Genomic DNA, 21758 nt, shown 5'->3' with positions numbered 1-21758 from the left:
AGTAGATGCTGGTTCATAAGCATATATGAAGCATATGTAAGATTAAACATTGTAGATTTTGGTGCAAGTTAAAGAGTTAAATTACAGCGTAACTTAAAAGAATTAGTTATGAACAAGAAAAGCATCAAAGGTAAGTCATCTCCATGGAAGTGGTGTACAGTCCATGTGCAGGGTATTGTTAAGAATAAAATAGGGTGAAAGGTTAGTTGAATTAAATTAAATAGAGGGTTAAAATTTAAAAAGTAAAATCCATGGGGTGAACATCAACACAGTTTAATAAATAACAAACTCTGGGCTTAAGATTTTGGATTTTAATAGCTTCTTATTAAAAATATTAAGAAAAAGTTGAACTATACAGAAAATTGAGAAATTACTTTGGTAAAATAACAAATTTCTCAAAGTAATATGACAAATTTGGAAGCAATTTTTATTTTTCATAACTATACAAACCTGAAATTCTTTAAATGGATGCTAACAGCATGAGCTGGTGTTATGGCCATAAAAACTTTTAATGAGGTGTCAACAACCTTACCGATTGTTACCAGTACTGGCAGGGGGAAGCACCGCACCCCCGCTTAATCAATACAAAGTCACTTTTGATAATGCCGATGGGACTTCTTCGGGATTAGGTGATAGCAGGCCAAGTATGTGTAAAGAACTTCAGGTTTGTATACTGTACAAAGCAAAGTTCTTTACACAGGAGAAGATAACAGAGCAAACTGTATCAGGGCTATAAAAGCTTTCAAATAGGTGTCAAAAACCAATCCAGTTGTTACCAGTGGGTAGTGAGGGTACACAGGGCCCCCTCCCTCGCTCTCTACAACCCCACAATGATTGTAGACGGGACTTCCGGGGGTTGGTGATGGCGGGTAATATTTGTGTAAAGGACTCAGGCTTGTAAAGTTAGAAAAAATACAAATTACTTTCAAATTGGTCATTTATTCCAACACGAATAAAAATCATTGTTCTTTACATATGAGACTCACCCTATGGTGGGTGGATGTCCTCTTTCCAACTGTCTGTAAGAACTTCAATATCTGGGATCACTGCAGCTAAGCATGGAAATGTGTGAGATGAGTATCCTAATACCTCGTTAACAAGTGACATGACACTGCCAGTGGGTCAACGCCCCATGCAAAAGTGGGAAGTGAGAGTAAAAACACCAATTTTACACTGTCTAAGCAAAATAATAGGTTTGCAAATATACACAATGTGGTTTACCCAGACCCCATCGCCCCTTCGTAAGGAGAATGGGGACATAACCATAAATATCATAAGGTACACTAGCTAAACAGCTACATGGGGCTTAACTGCAGTTAATCGAGATCCAGCTGACAGGGAAAACAGATGCTGTAACCCAAGAGAGGGGAAGATGAAGATAAGAAGAGGCCAGTCATTCTTTCTATTCATCCCAGACTAAAATTGTAACCCCAGTCCTTGACCAACTGCTAATAGTACTGTAAGGGACCAACACTATACCACTTACTAGGCAGCCACCACAAGACCTAGAGAAAACGTATCTAAGGACCTACCTGTGTTACATCTCATAGGTAGCGGACTGTGAAGGTGGTTTGGCAACTCCCTACACCTGCCTGCAGTACCTGCGTCACAGAAAGGTTCTTTCTGAATGCCAGGGATGTGCTTACGCCCCTGACATCGTGAGCTCTGAGTTGTACCCTCCTTACTAAGAAGGGGAAGAATTAATGGCCTGGTCAATGACCATCCTAATCCAAAAAGAGATCGTGTTCTTGGTGATTTTCTTTTTCACCCTGCTCATACTGATAAACAGATATTTCAAATAGGGGTGAGCTCCTCGTGTAAGTTTGAGATAGAGCTTTAGCGCTCTCTCAGGACACAAAAGCAGCCGTTCAGGATCATCGGTTACTACCAGAAAACTCAAAATCTGAAAGGAAATAAATTTGGGGCCAGAGACCACCGGATTTTCAGTCTTCATAACGAACTCAGGGATGAAGTTGAATGAAACCTGCCCCCATCCCCTTGAATGGGAGATGTTGTGGGAAAGACCATGCAACTCGCTGACTCTCTTAGCAGAGGCCAGGATGGGTAAAAAGACCGTATTGAGAGTAAAGTTTCGATCAGAGGCTCGACTCAATGGATCTAAGAGAATCCTTTCAGGGAACGTTGGGACAAAGAGGTGGTCAATTTCTGCCTGGGGGTAAGTTTGCTAAAAGCGCTGCATGAGCATAAATAATTCCGACGAAGAGGCTACATCAACTCCTTTCAGTCTGAAGACCAGACTCAAGGCTGAGTAATAGCCTTTTACTGCCGACACAAAACAGGTTTTCCTCCCGGAGGTAGAGTAAAAATTATGCATTTAAAGGGATAGGGGCTCCGATAGGAAAAACACCCCTTCCATGACACCAATGGCAAAAGATTTCCCACTTAGCCTGGTAGACTGAGGATAATGACCTAAAGTATCCAGACATATTTCATCACTAGTTGTGAAAACCCTCTCTGAAAGTGGAGATGCTGGATAACCTCCAGGCGTGAAGTCGTAGGGATCCAACTGATCTGTGAAAGACCTGGATGTGCAGTTGATGCAACAGGTTGGGACGGGGAAGTAACCCCCTCAGAACTTCTGCCAGCACCAGTAGATAGTCCAAGTACCATTCTACCTGTGGCCATAGCAAATCTATCAAAGTCAATGATAGGTTGGTTGCTGATCTGACCCTTTGAGGACATTCCTCCAGAGACAAAATGGGTGGAATGCGTAAATGTTCAGGTTTTACCCCGGGTGTTGGAAGGCATCCTGGAATGCCGTCTGTGGGCAAAGTAGTGGCAAGCAATACTGTATACAGGTAGCTTTCAGTTGAAGTATGTTACAAAAAGGTCTAAAACTGGCAAACCCCACACAGTCATTACTTTGTTCACTATTCAAGGATTCAAAGAAAAATAGGATCCAACTATCCAAGTCTTCCGCCTCAGATTGTCTGCCCCAATTTTTTCTTCGTCTGGTATGAACCAGGCTGACAAGGAGATGGCTTTGTCCTCTGTCCACCACAGGATTTCTATGGATAGTTGGCAAAGTTGCCATGAAATGGTACTTTCTAGTTTGTTTATTACAGTCATGTTGTCAAGGAACCTGACAAAAGCTGTTAGAAATGTTGAAGAGAAAGGAATGTTACCTTCAACTCGAGGAAATTTATAAGGCAAAGCCGATCTGACTCAGACCACAGTCCGGAGGCCATAAGCTGTATCAGGTGAGCCCCCACCCCCATCTTTTGATGCATCAGTGAAGAGCATCATATACGAGGGAGGAGAAAGAAAGTCTATGCTCCTGAGAAAGTTGGAGATGAGACTCCACAAACTCAGGTCTTTCTTCTACTCTGTCCCAACAGAATGAAAATTCCAGGAGGGTCTCTGCCCTAAGAACAATAGGTCTTCAGTTACCACTGAAGTAAGCGCATATGAAGACAAGTGTTTGGCACCAGCCGCTCTAACGAGGCTAGGTGACCTAACAGTCACTGCCACACGAGTCTCGCTGAAAGAATGGTTGCACCACTTCTCTGAATCTTGCAATTCTGTCCTGTGATAGGAAGACTTTTCCTTAAACAGTACTGTATATATTTGCATTCCCAGGCATAACATGTCCTGACTGGGCTCTAAGTGTGACTTCTCTCTGTTTACTACGATCCCCAAATCGAGGCAAAATCGGAGAAGTTTGTCTCAAGGGAGGAAAAGGGTCTCCACTGAGTCTGCCACGATCAGCCAGTTGTCCAGATAACAAAAGAGATGAATGTTGTCAGCATGGGCCCGGGCTGAGACCAAAATGAACACTTGAGGGGCTGTTAACAGATGGAAGCACAGCACACTAAACCTTGTGCATTACAAAATGGAGGTATTTCTTGAGGGGTGGATAGACAGGGATCTAGAAGTAGGCATTCTTTAGATTCATTGAGAACATGAAGTCCTTTGGTCCTACTGTCTGTCTGACCATGACTGCGGTCTCCAGCTTGAACTTGAACGGAGTCTGTTAGACAAACTCATTCAGAGCTGAGAGGTTGAAGACTGGTCTCTAGACACCTTCTCTACAAGAAAGAGTTAACTGTGAAAGCCTCGAGACCTGTCGAGGACCTCTTGGAGTCCACCCTTCTCTAACATGGTCTGGACTTTTGCCTGAAGGGCTATATCCTTCGCCAATCCCTTTGAGAAGGACAACAATATTAAGGGACCAAGAGAGTTGGTGAATGGGACCTCTGCCACCTGAGTCTCAGGGATTCCCCCACCAGTGGTACTGTGGGGAGGATTACATCCCTAGAAAGGACATCAACCACATCCGCCAGGTCTCACCCCTTATCCTCTGGCTTTCTTGCCCTGAAAGGAAGGCTTCTAGGGATTACCCCTTTTTAGGGTTGAATTGCTTTTGGCCATCCTTGATGGCCTTATAGCCTTGGCTCACTGAGAGAGAAGCCTTAGGCCCAGCAGGTGCCAATGAGGCAGGCCAGGATGTAACAGCCCTGTGAAGAAAGAAGTCTTGGCTCCTCTTTTCAGTCACTGTCTCGACGTCCTCGAGAAGGGACAAGGACAAGACCTTGATCGAGGAGTTCCAGAGATGTATACATTAATCTCCCTCCTCAGCTCCTGCTTCTGAAACTTGGAGACGACAACATCACGTCTCCTAAGGACCAAGTTGACCCCGTGGTTAGTAGCATTGTGTGTTTAGAACTCATCACCCTTGCACCAGTAAGGACAATGTTCTTGAACACCTTAAGCTTTTCAAGGGTTGCGAGGTCTTCAGTGGTGGCCTAAAACCCCACCACTTCTGACCAGTATCCATTGGGGAGGCCTGAAGCATAGCCTGTCATTAGTAGTGGTGAACACCACTGATTAAGCCACCAGCTTCTCCAAACTCAAGCCCTGGAGCAAGAGTCGACAATGGTGAGTCTAAGATCAAAGAAGGGAAGTCATTCAGTATATTTTACTGTAGTACTTTTTCTGCCTCACGAATGGCGGAGGAAGAAGCTTTGTAGACTGCCAAGCATTAAGGGAGTCCTTCCTCACAGAAATTTGCGAGTCAACTTTTGAAATACAACTAGCAGTACGCTTAGACCACGGAAGTTCTAGGGGCATGGCACAGTACATCTATGGCTGCTTACCTCACCAAGGCCATTAACTTGCTTCATGTTAGGTAGTAGGTTGGCCAGGGCACCAGCCACCCGTTGAGATACTACTGCTAGAGAGTTATGGGGTCTTTTGACTGGCCAGACAGTACTACATTGGATCCTCCTCTCTGGTTACGGTTCATTTTCCCTTTGCCTACATACACACTGAATAGTCTGGCATATTCTTTACATATTCTCCTCTATCCTCATACACCTGACAACACAGATTACCAAACAATTCTTCATCACCCAAGGGGTTACTGCACTGTAATTGTTCAGTGCCACTTTCCTCTTGGTAAGGGTAGAAGAGACTCTTTAGCTATGGTAAGCAGCTCTTCTAGGAGAAGGACACTCCAAAATCAAACCACTGTTCTCTAGTCTTGGGTAGTGCCATAGCCTCTGTACCATGGCCTTTCACTGTCTTGGGTTAGAGTTCTCTTGCTTGAGGGTACACTCGAGCACACTCTCCTATCTTATTTCTCTTCCTCTTGTTTTGTTAAAGTTTTTATAGTTTATATAGGAGATATTTATTGTTGTTACGCTTCTTAGAATATTTTATTTTCCTTTTTTCCTTTCTGCACTGAGCTATTTTCCCTGTTGGAGCCCCTGGGCTTATAGCATACTGCTTTTCCAACTAGGGTTGTAGCTTAGTAAGTAATAATAAGTAATAATAATAATGTACCATAGTACTTGCAAAAAAAATTGACTACGACTCATCTTCCTGTGTGTCAGGAGCCTTAGGGCTGACTAGAGCTGGTAGTTCGCCTACAGAATCGTCTGATTCGGAAAGGTCCGACATCTCTAAACACAAACCCAGTCGATTTTGAGATGGGTCATTGTCAAGTTCAGTATGAACCACAAGGAAACGAGGCCTAGGAGGTTCGGCTCTTGCCTTGCAAGTTGCCAGGGAGGCTAAACCCCATTGATTCTGTTTCTGAAGACTGGGATCTTTCAAAAGCTTGGTAGCCTAGTTTTTCAGAAGCATGTTCGCTTCCTTCCTCTCTCAAGCCTTACCAGGGAAGGAGGAAAGTATGCTGGAATCCTCATTCTGCCCCTAGGTCTCAAGAGACTTTGCAAGGGCCTGAACTGGGATGGACTATGATTGTAAGGCTTCTAAGAAAGGAGCCCTCTCATCAAACTCAATCAGAGACAGCCTGTATGAGTCTGTGAAGGAGACTTCCCTCAGAGATCTCAATCTTCTGTGGGTCCTGGGGGGAAATGCATCCCACAGAGGAGGTGTAACCTGCCTCTTCTGCTTACAGTGCCTTGGTGCCTTGGGTTGAGTTTGAAGGGGTAAACCCAAAATATGTTATTTTTGATAATAAAATAAATTTTTGAATATACTTACCCGGTGATTATAATAGCTGCAACTCTGTTGCTCGACAGAAAACTCTAAGGTAAAACTCGCCAGCGATCGCTACACAGGTTGCGGGTGTGCCCAACAGCGCCATCTGTCGTCCAGATACCCAGTACTCAATGTAAACAAAGACTCAATTTTCTCATCGTTCCACTGCGTCTCTATTGGGGAGGAAGGGAGGGTCCTTTAATTTATAATCACCGGGTAAGTATATTCAAAAATTTATTTTATTATCAAAATAACATTTTTCATTATTTAACTTAGCCGGTGATTATAATAGCTGATTCACACCCAGGGGGTGGGTAGAGACCAGCAATATATGTTTACATTATTATGAGCTAAGAGTTTTTATTTCATTTTAGAAGTTATCAAAATAACAAAAACAAAATAAATAGGTACCTGGTAAGGAAGTCGACTTGAACAATTACTCTGCCTTTTTAAGTACGTCTTCCTTACGGAGCCTCGCGATCCTCTTAGGATGCTGATCGACCCCTAGGATCTGAAGTATCAAGGGTTGCAACCCATACAACAGGACCTCATCAAAACCCCTAATCTAGGCGCTCTCAAGAAATGACTTTGACCACCCGCAAAATAAACCAGGATGCGAAAGGCTTCTTAGCCTTCCGGACAACCCAAAAACAACAATAAAAACATTTCAAGAGAAAGATTAAAAGGTTATGGAATTAGGGTATTGTAGTGGTTGAGCCCTCACCCACTACTGCACTCGCTGCTACGAATGGTCCCAGTGTGTAGCAGTCCTTGTAAAGAGACTGGACATCCTTAAGATAAAAAGACGCGAACACTGACTTGCTTCTCCAATAGGTTGCGTCCATTATACTTCGCAGAGATCTATTTTGTTTAAAGGCCACGGAAGTAGCGACAGCTCTAACTTCGTGTGTCCTTACCTTCAGCAATGCTTGGTCTTCCTCACTCAGATGGGAATGAGCTTCTCGTATTAACAGTCTGATAAAATAGGATAAAGCATTCTTTGACATAGGCAAAAGATGGTTTCTTAACTGAACACCATAAAGCTTCAGAAAGGCCTCGTAAAGGTTTAGTTCGTTTTAAATAGAACTTAAGAGCTCTCACAGGGCATAAGACTCTTTCTAGTTCATTGCCTATCATATTCGATAAGCTGGGAATATCGAACGATTTCGGCCAAGGTCGAGAAGGCTGCTCGTTTTTGGCTAGAAAACCAAGTTGTAGTGAACATGTAGCCGTTTCTGACGAAAATCCGATGTTCTTGCTGAAGGCATGAATCTCACTGACTCTTTTAGCTGTGGCTAAGCATACCAGGAAAAGAGTCTTTAAGGTGAGATCTTTCAGGGAGGCTGATTGTAGCGGCTCGAACCTGTCTGACATGAGGAATCTTAGTACCACGTCTAAATTCCAACCAGTCGTAACCAAACGACGCTCCTTCGTGGTCTCAAAAGACTTAAGGAGGTCCTGTAGATCTTTATTGTTGGAAAGATCTAAGCCTCTGTGACGGAAGACTGATGCCAACATGCTTCTGTAACCCTTGATAGTGGGAGCTGAAAGTGATCGCTCTTTCCTCAGGTATAAGAGGAAGTCAGCTATTTGAGTTACAGAGGTACTGGTCGAGGATACAGATACTGACTTGCACCAGTTTCGGAAGACTTCCCACTTCAATTGGTAGACTCTTTAGAGGGTGGATGTTCTCCTTGCTCTAGCAATCGCCCTGGCTGCCTCCTTCGAAAAGCCTCTAGCTCTCGAGAGTCTTTCGATAGTCTGAAGGCAGTCAGACGAAGAGCGTGGAGGTTTTGGTGTACCTTCTTTACGTGTGGCTGACGTAGAAGGTCCACCCTTAGAGGAAGAGTTCTGGGAACGTCTACTAGCCATCGAAGTACCTCGGTGAACCATTCTCTCGCGGGCCAGAGGGGAGCAACTAGCGTCAACCTTGTCCCTTCATGAGAGGCGAACTTCTGCAGTACCTTGTTGACAATTTTGAACGGTGGGAATGCGTATAGATCTAGATGTGACCAATCTAGGAGAAAGGCATCTATATGAACTGCTGCTGGGTCCGGGATTGGTGAGCAATATATTGAGAGCCTCTTGGTCATCGAGGTTGCAAAAAGATCTATGGTTGGTTGGCCCCAAGTGGCCCAAAGTCTCTTGCATACATCCTTGTGGAGGGTCCATTCTGTTGGAATTACTTGCCCCTTCCGACTGAGACAATCTGCCATGACATTCAAGTTGCCTTGGATGAACCTCGTTACTAGCGATATGTTTTGACCTTTTGATCAGATGAGCAGGTCCCTTGCGATCTCGTACAACGTCAGTGAGTGGGTCCCTCCTTGCTTGGAGATGTACGCCAAAGCCGTGGTGTTGTCCGAGTTCACCTCCACCACTTTGCCTTGAAGGAGAGACCTGAAGCTTTTCAAGGCCAGATGCACTGCCAGTAGCTCCTTGCAGTTGATATGCATTGTCCTTTGACTCGAGTTCCATATTCCCGAACATTCCCGACCGTCTAATGTCGCGCCCCAGCCTACGTCCGATGCGTCCGAGAAGAGAACGTGGTTGGGAGTCTGAACAGCCAGGGGCAGACCCTCTCTGAGGCTGATACTGTCCTTCCACCACGTCAGGCAAGACTTCATCTTCTCGGAAATGGGGATCGAGACCGCTTCTAGCGTCTTGTCCTTTTTCCAGTGAAATGCTAAGTGATATTGAAGAGGACGGAGGTGTAGTCTTCCTAATGATACAAACTGTTCCAGGGATGATAGCGTCCCTATCAGACTCATCCACTTCCTGACTGAACATCGTTCCTTCTTCAGCATGTTCTGGATGCATAACTGGGCTTGGCTTGTTCTGGGGGCCGACGGAAAAGCCCGAAAAGCTAGACTGTGAATCTCCATCCCTAAATACACAATAGTTTGGGATGGGACCACTTGTGACTTTTCCATATTGACAAGGAGACCCAATTCCTTGGTCAGATCTAGAGTCCACTTTAGATCCTTCAGACAGCGACGACTGGAAGAAGCTCTGAGAAGCCAGTCGTCCAAATAGAGGGAGGCTCGGATGTCCGCTAAATGAAGGAATTTGGCTACATTCCTCATCAGCCTCGTAAACACAAGAGGAGCTGTGCTTAGGCCAAAGCACAGGGCTTGAAACTGGTAGACAACCTTTTCGAAAACGAATCTCAGAAAAGGTTGGGAGTCCGGGTGGATGGGGACGTGGAAGTAGGCGTCCCTTAGGTCTAAAGAGACCATCCAGTCTTCCCTTCTGACCGCTGCTAGAACCGACTTTGTGGTCTCCATGGAGAACGTCTGCTTTGTGACAAAGACATTCAGAGCACTGACGTCTAGCACCGGCCTCCACCCTCCTGTCTTCTTTGACACCAAGAAGAGGCGGTTGTAGAATCCCGGGGTTTGATGGTCCGAGACTATGACCACCGCTCCCTTCTCTAGTAAAAGAGACACTTCCTGTTTCAAGGCTCGTCTCTTGTCTTCCTCTCTGTACCTGGGAGAGAGATCGAAGGGAGACGTTGCTAGAGGGGGTTTCCGTACAAACGGGATCTTGTACCCCTCTCTGAGCAACTTCACAGATTGTGCATCTGCGCCTCTCTTTTCCCAGGTCTGCCAGAAGTTCTTGAGTCTGGCTCCCACTGCTGTCTGAAGAAGCTGGCAGTCAGACTCTGCCCTTAAAGGACTTGGTTCCTTTCTTCTTTCCTCGTTTCCCTTCGGCACGAGCACCTCCTCTGCTGGAGGCTCTGCCACGAAAGGGCGGAATAAAACGGGACGCTGGAGTGTCCATCCTTGGTCTAGCTGACAAGGTAGGCAAAGGGGTGGCTTTGCGAGCTGAGGACGCAACAAGATCGTGAGTGTCCTTCTGTATCAAAGAAGCGGCAATTTCCTTAATCAGGTGTTCTGGAAAAAGGCACTTGGAAAGAGGAGCAAACAGAAGTTCGGATCTCTGGCATGGTGTAACTCCAGCTGAAAGGAATGAGCATAGGTTTTCACGCTTCTTAAGGACTCCGGACACAAATGATGCAGCAAGCTCATTAGACCCATCACGTAAGGCCTTGTCCATGCAGGACATAATGAGCAAGGAAGTCTCCTTCTCTGTTGGAGAGATCTTTCTGCTTAGAGCTCCTAGACACCAGTCTAAGAAGTTAAAAACTTCGAAGGCTCTAAAGATACCTTTCAAAAGGTGGTCCAGGTCCGAAGATGACCAACATATCTTTGAGCATCTCATGGCAAGGCGGCGGGGAGAGTCTACAAGACTTGAGAAGTCGCCCTGGGCAGAGGCAGGAACTCCCAAGCCGAGAACTTCTCCCGTGGCATACCAGACGCTCGATCTAGAAGAGAGTCTAGCAGGGGGAAACGTAAAAGCTGTCTTCCCTAAACTCTTCTTGGACTGCCGCCATTCTCCTAACACCCGCAAAGCTCTCTTGGACGAGCGTGCGAGGACGAGTCTAGTAAAGGCAGGAGTGGTTGACGGCATGCCTAACACAAACTCTGACGGAGGAGAACGCGGAGCCACAGAAACAAACTGGTCCGGAAACATCTCTTTGAAAAGGGCCAAAACTTTCCTAAAGTCCAAAGAGGGTTGCATAAACTTAGGCTCGTCCAGTTCTGAATGCGGTTCATCTACGTGTGCAGCAACATCATCATCAGAAAGTCCCTCATCCGATAACTGATGAGGGAACGGCAACGGAGTGGGTAACGGCTGGTTAGCTGAGTCCGGTCGCACGGGTGCATGCGTGACTGAGCCGGACGCAACGTCATGGAACTGCTGCCCAGTCTGTGAGCTGGCAACAACCATAGCAGCGTGGGGACGCACAGCGTCTACTCCAGACTGTCTGGACTGATGTGGGTGCGCAGTGGCAACCACACTGGGTTGCGGAGGTTGACGCACCGCGTCAAAACAAAACAACTCTGACGGTTGTTGAACCTCACGAACGTCAAAGGAGACCTCCGTGCGTCGCTGAACGTCAACATGCGGCTGGCAGATCACACTGGAACGCATGGGTGGCGGAACTCTCTCAACTGGTGTGCGTGAGAAGGTTACTTCAGCGTCCACAGGACGCACAACCGATCGTGTGGGCGGTTGTAGGCAAGGAGCTGCACTAGCTGGTGCGGCAGCAACCTTCTCCGCACGAAAGTCCTGCATAAGAGACGTTAGTTTAGACTGCATGTCTTGCAGTAGAGACCACTTAGGGTCTACAGGAGCAGGTGAGGCAACAGACGGTGTAACTGTCTGAAGCGGTACCGCTTTGCCTCTCTTAGGAGGTGAGCAGTTATCGGATGACTGCAGCGAGTCCGAACTGACCCAGTGGCTACAACTGGGCCGTTGGACTTGTGCGGAAGGGACCGACTTGCGCTTTAACGGTCGTGAGACCTTGGTCCAGGGTTTCTTGCGAGAAACACCTTCCGAAGACGAGGTATAAATGGGCTCTCTCGTCTTAGTTAGGCAGGGGCGATCTTGGGTAGATACGCCCGATACCACGGAGGGAACGTCTGTTCGCTGATTAAAGCCTCTCGAACCCATTTGTCGTACGACATTGCTTCTCCCCTGGACTTGGGAGCTTGCAAGAGGTCCCGGACTAGGAGGACGACAGGCACGAACAGACGAACCCTCAAGCGCAACACTATCCACAACACTATCACTCACTTTAACACTTCCCACTGCACTTTTGCACTTCAGCTCCTTCACATCCGCCATGAGCTGATTACGGTCACTAGCAAAGGACTCAACTCTCTCACCCAGAGCTTGGATGGCACGCATCATATCAGCCATCGAAGGTTCCTGAGTGCCAGGAGGGGGATTAGGAGCAACCACTACAGGGGAAGGAATAGGTTGTGGGGCATGAGGAGAGGAAAAATCAATAGAACGAGAGGAACTTCTCCTAACTCTATCTCTCTCTAGCCTACGTGTATACTTTTGGAATTCGATAAAATCGAATTCCGAAAGCCCAACGCACTCCTCACACCGATCTTCCAATTGACAGGTTTTATCCCGACAATTGGAACAAACAGTGTGAGGGTCGATAGAAGCCTTCGGAAGACGCCTTGAACAGTCCCTAGCATTGCACTTCCTAAATTTTGGGACTTGTGAAGGGTCAGCCATTTTGAATTGGTCAAAGGGGAATTCAAAAAACTATCAAAAAGTCATCAACAAAGAATCCGTTATCAAAAAGAATTCAAGGATTTGCGTGAAGAGAAACCCTGCACAGCGAAAGCTCAAAACTAGAATAATGTACTTCACCAATTAGTTGTGAAAAAACTCCAGTTTAGCAACAGCGAGTAAGTACGTCTTGTCGATAGCACGACAGAGAGAAAATTGAGTCTTTGTTTACATTGAGTACTGGGTATCTGGACGACAGATGGCGCTGTTGGGCACACCCGCAACCTGTGTAGCGATCGCTGGCGAGTTTTACCTTAGAGTTTTCTGTCGAGCAACAGAGTTGCAGCTATTATAATCACCGGCTAAGTTAAATATTGAAAAATGACAAATTCGTAGATAATTTGTATTTTTCCTAACTATACCAGCCACAGCTATTTAATAGGGGTATTACTTTCGGCGTAGCTGAAATGATGAGCCATTAATTTTTAACGACGGTTAACTACCCACACCGCTAGTTAACAGGGGGTAGGGAGGGTAGCTTGCTACCGCTCCCCCTCACACACCTGTGATTGAGCTCACTTTGCTTGGAGGTAGGACTTCAATGGGGATAGTGCTGGTGGGCAAGTTTGGTTAAATAGCTAAGGTTTGTATGGTTAGGAAAAATACAAATTATCTATGAATTTGTCATTTGTTCCGTAACTGGAATACAAACCACGCTATTCAATAGGGGTAACTCACCCATTAGGAAGGGAGGACGTCCCAGCCAATCTGGCTTTTTGGCTTTACCCAGGGGCTCCTTATCTGAGTGTATTAGCACTCAAGGAATAAGGAGTCCCTGCGCCTCGCTAAGACCTTGCTATGCAAGGTTCGCGACCTACGCAAGCTGTGTGTGAAGGTATGTAGAAATGTGACTCGTCCTAGAAAGTTATTCCGAGTTCTTTAGATGGAAAAACTGTGCACTAGGACTTTGCCATGCTACCTCGTCAGGGTATGGGGACGCAACAGTATTAATCTTAATACTAGGTACACAAGGAAGCATGGTTTACCTACAGTGGTTTGAGGTCAGCTATGCAGAGAACCTAGGATGCTGCTTTCCCCAAGAGAGGGGAGAATGAAGAAAAGAATAAGGGGCAGTCAAACCTTTTCATTCCTGCAGACTAAAACCGGGTAACAATGCCCTCAACCTTCTGCTACTTGTCCAATAAGGAGCTTGAGGTTTTAAATGAGCTGTTGTGCAGCTACTACAGGACCAATAGAAAACGTATAGAGTCTCCTGTGGGTCACATCTTGCAGGTAGTGGGATGTGAACGTGTTTTGACGTTTCCACACCCCAGCTTGAAGAACCTGCGTCACTGAGTAGTTTCTTTTGAAGGCCATTGACGTAGCTATGCCCCTGACATCCTGTGCTCTGGGGCGACGTGACTGAAGAGGGTCTGGATTCAGTGCAAGGTCAATGACCCTGGGAATCCACGCTGACATGGTGTTCTTGGTGACCCTCCTCTTGGTCCTTCCTGTGCTGACGAATAGTGCAGGCACACGAGGACGGGCTGCGGCTGTTCTCTTGAGGTACAGCCTCAAACTCCTTACTGGGCATAGTAAGAGATGGTCTGGGTCATCTGTTACAGTACGGAGACTAGAAATTTAGAAGGAGTCGAATCGAGGATCCGCTACTCAGGGACGAAGCGGAACGTTACCTTTTCCCACCCCCTTGAATGGGCGATGTCATATGAGAGACCATGAAGTTCGCCGACTCGCTTGGCCGAGGCCAAAGCTAGCAGGAACACCGTCTTCCAAGTCAGGTGGCGATCTGTTGCCTGGCGTAATGGTTCATAGGGAGGTTTTTTAAGAGACCTGAGAACTCGAACCACGTTCCATGGAGGAGGTCAGGTCTCACTTCTGACTGGGGGCAGGTAAGTTCATAACTCTGTATGAATAGAGAAAGTTCTAGCAATGAAGAAATGTCCATTCCTTTCAGTCTGAAGGCGAGGCTTAAGGCTGAGCGATAGCCTTTCACTGCCAAGACTGATAGGCCCATTTCTTCACGCAAATACACGAGGAACTCCACTATTGCTGGAATAGTGGCATCGAGTGGAGAGATACCCCTTCCACGACACCAACCACAGAAGACTTTCCAATTTGCCTAGTAGACTGCTGCTGATAATTTTCGCAGGTGTCCAGACATCCTGATCGCAACTTGTTATGAAAATCCTCTCTCAGAGAGGAGATGCTGGATAGTCTCCAGGCATGAAGTCGTAGCGAAGCTACAGCTTTGTGGAAGATGTTGGCATGTGGTCGTTTGAGTAGATTGTGTCATGGAGGGAGCTCTCTTGGAGGCTGCGTTGAAGTTGCAGAAGGTCTGGGAACCATTCTGCGTGATGCCATAGTGGAGCTATGAGGGTCATTGAAAGATTGACTTATGTTCTGGTCTTGTTGAGTACCCTCCTCATCAGACAGAACAGGGGAAAGGCGTAAACGTTGTCCCACCGTTGTTGGAAAGCATCTTGCCAGAGAGCCTTGGGGTCTGGGACTGGGGAACAGTACAGCAGGAGCCTGAAGTTCAGGGCCGTTGCAAAGAGGTCCACAGTCGGAGATCCCCACGAAGTCAGGACTTTGTTGGCTACTAGATGATCCCAAGACCACTCAGTACTCAATATCTGAGATGCTCTGCTCAGGTTGACGGCGAGCACATTCCTTTTGCCCGGAATGAAGCATGCCGATAGTGGTATCGAGTGGATTTCGGCCCATCTCAGTATCTCTACTGCTAGATGGGATAGTTGCTGCGAGAATGTACCTCCTTGTTTGTTGATGTGGGCCACTTCTATGGTGTTGTCGCTCATCACCACCACAGAGTGAATTCCCAGGAACAGTTAGAACTGTTGAAAGACGGCCTTCATCTATGGGAGATTTATATGGAGGTACTTTTCTGACTCTGACCAGAGGCCTGAGGTCATGTGGTGCAGCACGTGGGGCCCCCACCCTTTTTTTGAAGCGTCTGAAAACGGCATCAAATTCAGGGGGAGGACGAGAAGGTCCACTCCCTTACGTAGATTCTCGTCTATCACCCACCACTGGAGGTCTGTCAGTTCCGCAGGTCCCATGGGGATCTGGATGTCCGGGAGTCGTGTGCTTGATTCCATCGGGACTTGAGTCACCACTGGAGGGATTTCATCCTGAGAAGACCATTGGAAACTAAACGGGCCAGCGATGAAAGGTGACCGAGGAGACATAGCCACGATTGGGCTGGAAGTTCTTCTCGTCTGAGAAAAGGTCTTGCAACCTTTCTCAGCCTTGATATCCTGTCATCTGATGGGAAGGCTTTGTGGAGAATGGTGTCTACAATCATGCCTAAGTATACCAGTCTTTGAGTGGGAAGCAGAGAGGACTTCTCAAGATTTACCATGATCCCCAGATCCTGGCAAAGACTCAGAAGTTTGTCTCGGTGTTGAAGAAGGGTTAACACCGAGTATGCTAGGATTAGCCAGTCGTCCAGATAACGGAGGAAACGGATGCCAATACCGTGTGCACAAGATGACACTAGGGTAGACACTCTGGTGAAGACTTGTGGTGCTGTGGAAAGCAATCAGACAGGACAGGCTTTGGGTTACAGCTCTGATTAAGGCATTGAACCAGGGCTACTCACACGAGGAAGAATAACAGTGCTCGCACAAAGGGGAATATTCTTGCTCTCGCACGGGAGAATGTTGGCGCACGCACAGGAGAATCATGATGAGCACGCGGGAGTGTTGGTGCGCGTCCGTAGGAGAGAAAGGGGGCGCGTGCACGTATATCTGTGTATGGGCGCAGGAGAAAGATGGTGTGCAGGTGAGCGCACATGGTCAGGCAAACGATGGCGCGCAGGCGAGGGCGGCAATATGGCTGTCGCCTCACCTACGAACTTGTGCGTAGGAGAGTGGTGGCGCGCAGGTTTTTGCTGGCGCGTTGGTTGGCGCAAATGAGAGCGTTGGCGCGCAGCTGATGTGGGGCGCATATGTTGGCCCGCAGGAGAGAGCTAGCGCACGGGAGAGCGCTGTTGCGCAGGAGAACATTGGCGCGTAGGAAAGAATTGGCGCGTAGGAAAGAAGTTGCGCGCAGGAGAATGCTGGCGAGTAGGTGGGCGCTGGCGCGTAGGAGATCGTGGGCGCGTGTGCGCATAAGTGCAGGAGAGCACTGGCGAGCAGGAGATCGTTAGCGCGCACGGGAGTGCAAGTGCGCTGTGGTGTGCTGGTGCGTAGGCGACCCTGAGGGTGTTTGCAAGTTGGAGCCGATGTAGCTAGCTCCCAAAGGGAGATAGATGGAGCTCTGCTAACAGGAGTGACCCTGCTTCCTTTAACGCAGCAAAGCCTGGGGTCAGAGGGAGCCTTAGAAGCTTGGGAAGGCATAGATACCTCCCCAGGACCTGCAACAATTTCTAAAAGGTTTGGTAAAGACTGCAATATGGAGAGGGATTATTGTACAGTACTTGTCACTCTTTCCAGACCACAATCTCAATTTCCAGGTTATCTACATAATAGCAAAATCCACACATTTTGCAGAGAATAAGAGAAAGGATCAATAGTTAGTATTTGAAAGAGGAAGCAACAGTTCGTCTGCGAAGGCAGTGGCTGAATTCATATGTGCTGGGCTCACTCAATGGCGGATAGCCTGGTCTTTCCCATGCACTTCCTGTCGATAGCGAACTACCAAGTTTACGATTCAACTGCCATTCCCGCCCAAAGTGAAGTTATACTAGGAGTATTAAAGGACTAAGGTATGTATCCGCATAAGAAAAAATCAATACGAGCAATGAACGTAGGTATAGCATTATTAGTATTAATTATAGATAAGAGTGTTATGCATTTATTTATCCATATATTGGTGGAGAGAGTTACGGGGCGACAAAAATACTGCACCTTGAAACTGACTTGAACAATTAACATACAATATAATTACTGCAAAATAAATTCACATCTTCACTATTTTCACATATATAAAAAAGGAAATGTCACGACAACTTACTTGTGAAGCCAAAAATGAGTTTCTGATAGTAAATCATTCCAATATATGCACACTCTCGAACAAGATATTATCAAATCTCTTGCAGGTACATGTGAGAGGATGTGCCACAAGACCTCACGGGGTAAAGGTCTTCCAAAAAAGCAAATTCCATTTCCTGCAACACAAGAGAAATAAGTCACCAAACCAAAAGAAAAAGAACAGTACGGTGATTATAAATTCTTTCTCAATCAACTTACATATAGCTATTCAATTTATTAATTTCTTTCTCAATCAACTTACATACACTTATTCAATCTATTAATCATTAATCACAGGAGCTTTTGTACAAGTAAGAGCATACTGTGATCTAAAGAATGGCATATACACTGCAAGGGATGGCTTCAAAATATTTCAAATATTTATTAATTATAATTTCACATAGTTTTAGTCATTCCTTTCAATCTGCTACACAGGCTTGAGTTTAAGAGGTCTTATTTTTTAGGGCAAAATACTTCTCATCGAAATCAAAGGAACAGACAAGTGTTACCGAGATGGTTTGGAGCTAGAGATTCAACAAAACAATAGATGTAACAATAGCCAACAAAATAAAGATTACAGGACATCATAAAAGTAACAATTTTTCAAGTTGAAAAATTACAAAGAGGACAAGATATAAATTGGGAACTAAAGTACCTGAGCAACCAATTTCACTACTAAAAGATAATGCACAAACATTAAAGGTTATTCTATTAGTAACATAAAACAATAATGGACCTCAATGACAAGGGCACATGATAACCTTCTCAAATAGCCTGACCACAAAGCCTAGTTGAAACTACCTTTTACAACTTGAGTCAGTCCCCAAACAATGTTTTATACCCTATGATAAAAATTAAAGAATAATGATACACTGACACAAATATCACAAATTTCAAAGTAATTTGTATTTTTCCTATCCTACAAACCTGAGACTTTTAATAAGAATATAACATCAGAGAAGCTGAAACAGTCGTTAGACTTTTAACAAGGCAAACATAATTGGTCAATGGGTGGCAGGTAAGCTCAGCACACCCAACACGTAGGACAACCCTTACTCAGACCTTTGGTCTAGGTGCTAGCAGGGTGGTTGAAGCATGTCGTGTAGCTTAAAGGTCCTAGATTTGTATGGTTAGGAAAAGTACAAAGGCATTTTTGTCCAAAAAAAAAGCCCAATTTCGTCACAGTTGAAGACTTGCTGGGTGTTGTATATTACTTTAGTTTAGCTTAACTTGTAATCAACTCCATTTTCTGTAGTCGTAGTGACGTCTTCATTACGTCATTCCTATGGCCGTTGGGCCGTTGAATTTTAAATCAGTGTCTGCCCCAGTGATCTAGAGATTACATCTCTTTTCAAGCATTCGCATTTTCATAATCCTTTTTAACGAATACCAAACAAAATGAAACCCTGCATTCATCCTTACAGAGGATAACTGAAATAATTAAGTTTGATGAACCATGGCTATACAGAGTCCAGCATTCAATCCTAGCTTAGAAACTGTAGTGGAGTTTCTTGAAAGGTTGACAGTTCAATATGACAAATTCATAAATAATTTGTATTTTTCCTAACTATACAAACCTTAGCTATTTACATGGGGTAATTACTTCGGCGTAGCTGAACGACGAGCCATAAAGTTTTAACGAGGGTTTCCTACCCCGCCGCTAGTTAGCGGGGGGTAGGGAGGGGTAGCTAGCTACCCCTCCCCCCTCACACACACCGGAGAATACTCCACTTTACTTAGAGGTAGGACTTATCTCGGGGGACAGGGCTGGCGGCCACATAACTGTAAATAGCTAAGGTTTGTATAGTTAGGAAAAATACAAATTATCTACGAATTTGTCATTTGTTCCATAAATGAAATACAAACCACGCTTTTTCAATATTAAACTTACCCGATAATCATGTAGCTGTCAACTCCGTTGCCCGACAGAATTCTATGGAGGGATACGCCAGCTATCACAATACTAGAAGGGGGTGTATTTACCAGCGCCACCTGTGGCCAGGTACTCAAGTACTTCTTGTTGACACCTCCTCAATTATTCCTCTGTCGTGCTTCCGGCAAGACGTTCTGGGATACGCTTATGTTCTTGGAGTATTTTCACGACTTTGGTGAAGTATTTCTCTTTGATTTCGGCTGTCGCTTTACTGGAAAACTTCTATATTAGCTTAGTTAGCTTTTGAAATTAATTTGATTAATTTTGGTGACGAGAGAGTATGAACTCTCGTTCACCTTTCAATGGCCGACCCTTCCCTTAGACGGAAGTGTTGGTGTCTAAGAGAGTATAGACTCTCTTTCTTAATTTTGCTTAACAAAAGTTATAGATTTATTTTATATCTCTCCGCCTCTTATAGGCCTCTTCGATTAACTTCCTTTTATTATAAACTCATTAAAATTAATTTTTATATTTGTTTATATTCGACCTTCCTATAGTAGGCGGTCTTTTACCGAAGTTAATAAACTTTGAGCCCGTCATTTCGGTTTTACCTGTTAACATATTATGCTATTTCCGCCACAGAGTTTGAAAGATTTTCTTTGACAGTCTCGTACTGTTTTCAAAGCTGAACTAACGTTTTGTTTTGTCTCTGCAGTTGTTGACGTTCAGAACGTTCAACTTGCACTCTATCGTTACGATAGAGAAAGAATGTTCACGGTTTCACGTTGCAGTAAGAGTAACCGTGTCTAGCGTTTTGTTCATTCTTTCTTAACTTAATGGTTTTGATCCTAATAAAGGAACTTTTCAGTTTTTTCCTTTAACAATAATATGTTTTAACGATATATATGATTGGGCTCTTCTCTCAGGTTCTAATTCAAGAGAGAGAGAGAGAGAGAGAGAGAGAGATAGAGACGGAGGGAGAAAGAGGATAAACGTTTCATTCAAGCCTGCCAGGCGTACGAGTAACGTCATTATCGATTTTTGCTCTTCTCCCTAGTCTCTTTAGGGGAAGAAGGTAAACGTTTCTAGAGTGATCTAGTGTTTAGTCTCTTTCCAACCACTGATTTATCTTTCATTAGTTTTTTCTGTTATATTGTAATTCTGTTTTCGCAATTACTAACTTTGAAAGGATAGAATTGCGTATTTCAGGTACAAACCACTTAAAGTTTCGAGTTCAGTGAAATAAGTGCAAACAGAAATCAAAGTGATAAGTGATTAGTGCGTGAGGGTACTTTTGTGCGCGCCAGTCGTCCTCCCAGTCCGGGACCTCTTGCAAGCTCCCAAGCCCAGGGGAGAAGCAATGTCGAAGGGCATAAGGGTTCAGCAGGCCTTGATCGGCGCACAGAAGTATTCTCGGTGGTTGTGGGCGGGTCTTAACGAAACCGTCACTCCCACCCGCAGACGATTGAGCCCTTATTTTGCTCGTCTGCAGAAGAGATTAGGGGAGAAAATAAAGGCAGAGTAACGCTGGTCTCAGGTCTCAAGACTTCTTAAACGTTAAGTCCAGACCTATGCCAGACGTACGAAGTTGAAGTTCACAACCCGAATGCAGTCATTGGGTTAGCTCTGACTCTCCTAAGTCATCAGTTGATTACACTCCGACTAAGAGGAGTAAGGTTCTGCCACAACAGATCTCTGCTGTTAAGGCTTTACCTCAGCAGAACTTAGTGTCTGCCGACCCCAAGTTAACTCTACTGCAGTCCATACAGTCTCAACTTTCGGTCTTGATGCGTGAGTGTCGGGCTGAGAGTGTTGCACCGCCTGCACTCCCTCCACCTGTTCTCGCTGCACCTGTGCTCGCCCAGCCTGCACCTGCTCCGCCTGTGCTCGCCCAGCCTGCACCTGCTCCGCCTGGTCGCAGCACCATCTGCCAGGCGTACGATGTTGTGAACTCTACTACAGTCCATGCAAGCACAGCTTTCGGACTTGATGAGTGAGTGTCGGGCTGAGAGTGTTGCTCCTCCGCCTCCGCCTACACTCCCTCCTCCTACACTCGCTCCGCCTGATCACAGTACCATCTGCCAGGCGTACGATGTTGTGGACTCTACTACAGTCCATGCAAGCACAGCTTTCGGACCTGATGCGTGAGTGTCGTGCTGAGAGTGTTGCTCCTCCTGCACCTGTGGTGCACCAACCTCCTGCACCCGTTCAGCCTGTGCTGCTCCCGCCTGCACCGGTGGTGCACCTACCTCCTGCACCCGTTCAGCCTGTGCTGCACCCGCCTGCACCGGTGGTGCACCAACCTCCTG

General features: G+C 45.8%; 1 protein-coding gene across 1 annotated transcript in view; it reads right to left on the bottom strand.

Moving 5' to 3' along the window:
• LOC137641623 (F-box only protein 27-like) overlaps positions 1 to 21758 on the bottom strand; it is a 117658-nt gene that overhangs the window by 51817 nt on the left and 44083 nt on the right. Inside the window, exon 3 of the mRNA XM_068374354.1 lies at positions 17560 to 17713. Coding sequence (XP_068230455.1) covers positions 17560 to 17713 — 154 coding nt within the window. The remainder of the gene's footprint in view (positions 1 to 17559; positions 17714 to 21758) is intronic.

The sequence above is a fragment of the Palaemon carinicauda genome, chromosome 5, assembly GCF_036898095.1.
Source record: "Palaemon carinicauda isolate YSFRI2023 chromosome 5, ASM3689809v2, whole genome shotgun sequence".
In the NCBI taxonomy this organism is placed as follows: Eukaryota; Metazoa; Arthropoda; class Malacostraca; order Decapoda; family Palaemonidae; genus Palaemon; species Palaemon carinicauda.
This window is presented reverse-complemented; position numbering and strand designations above follow the sequence as displayed.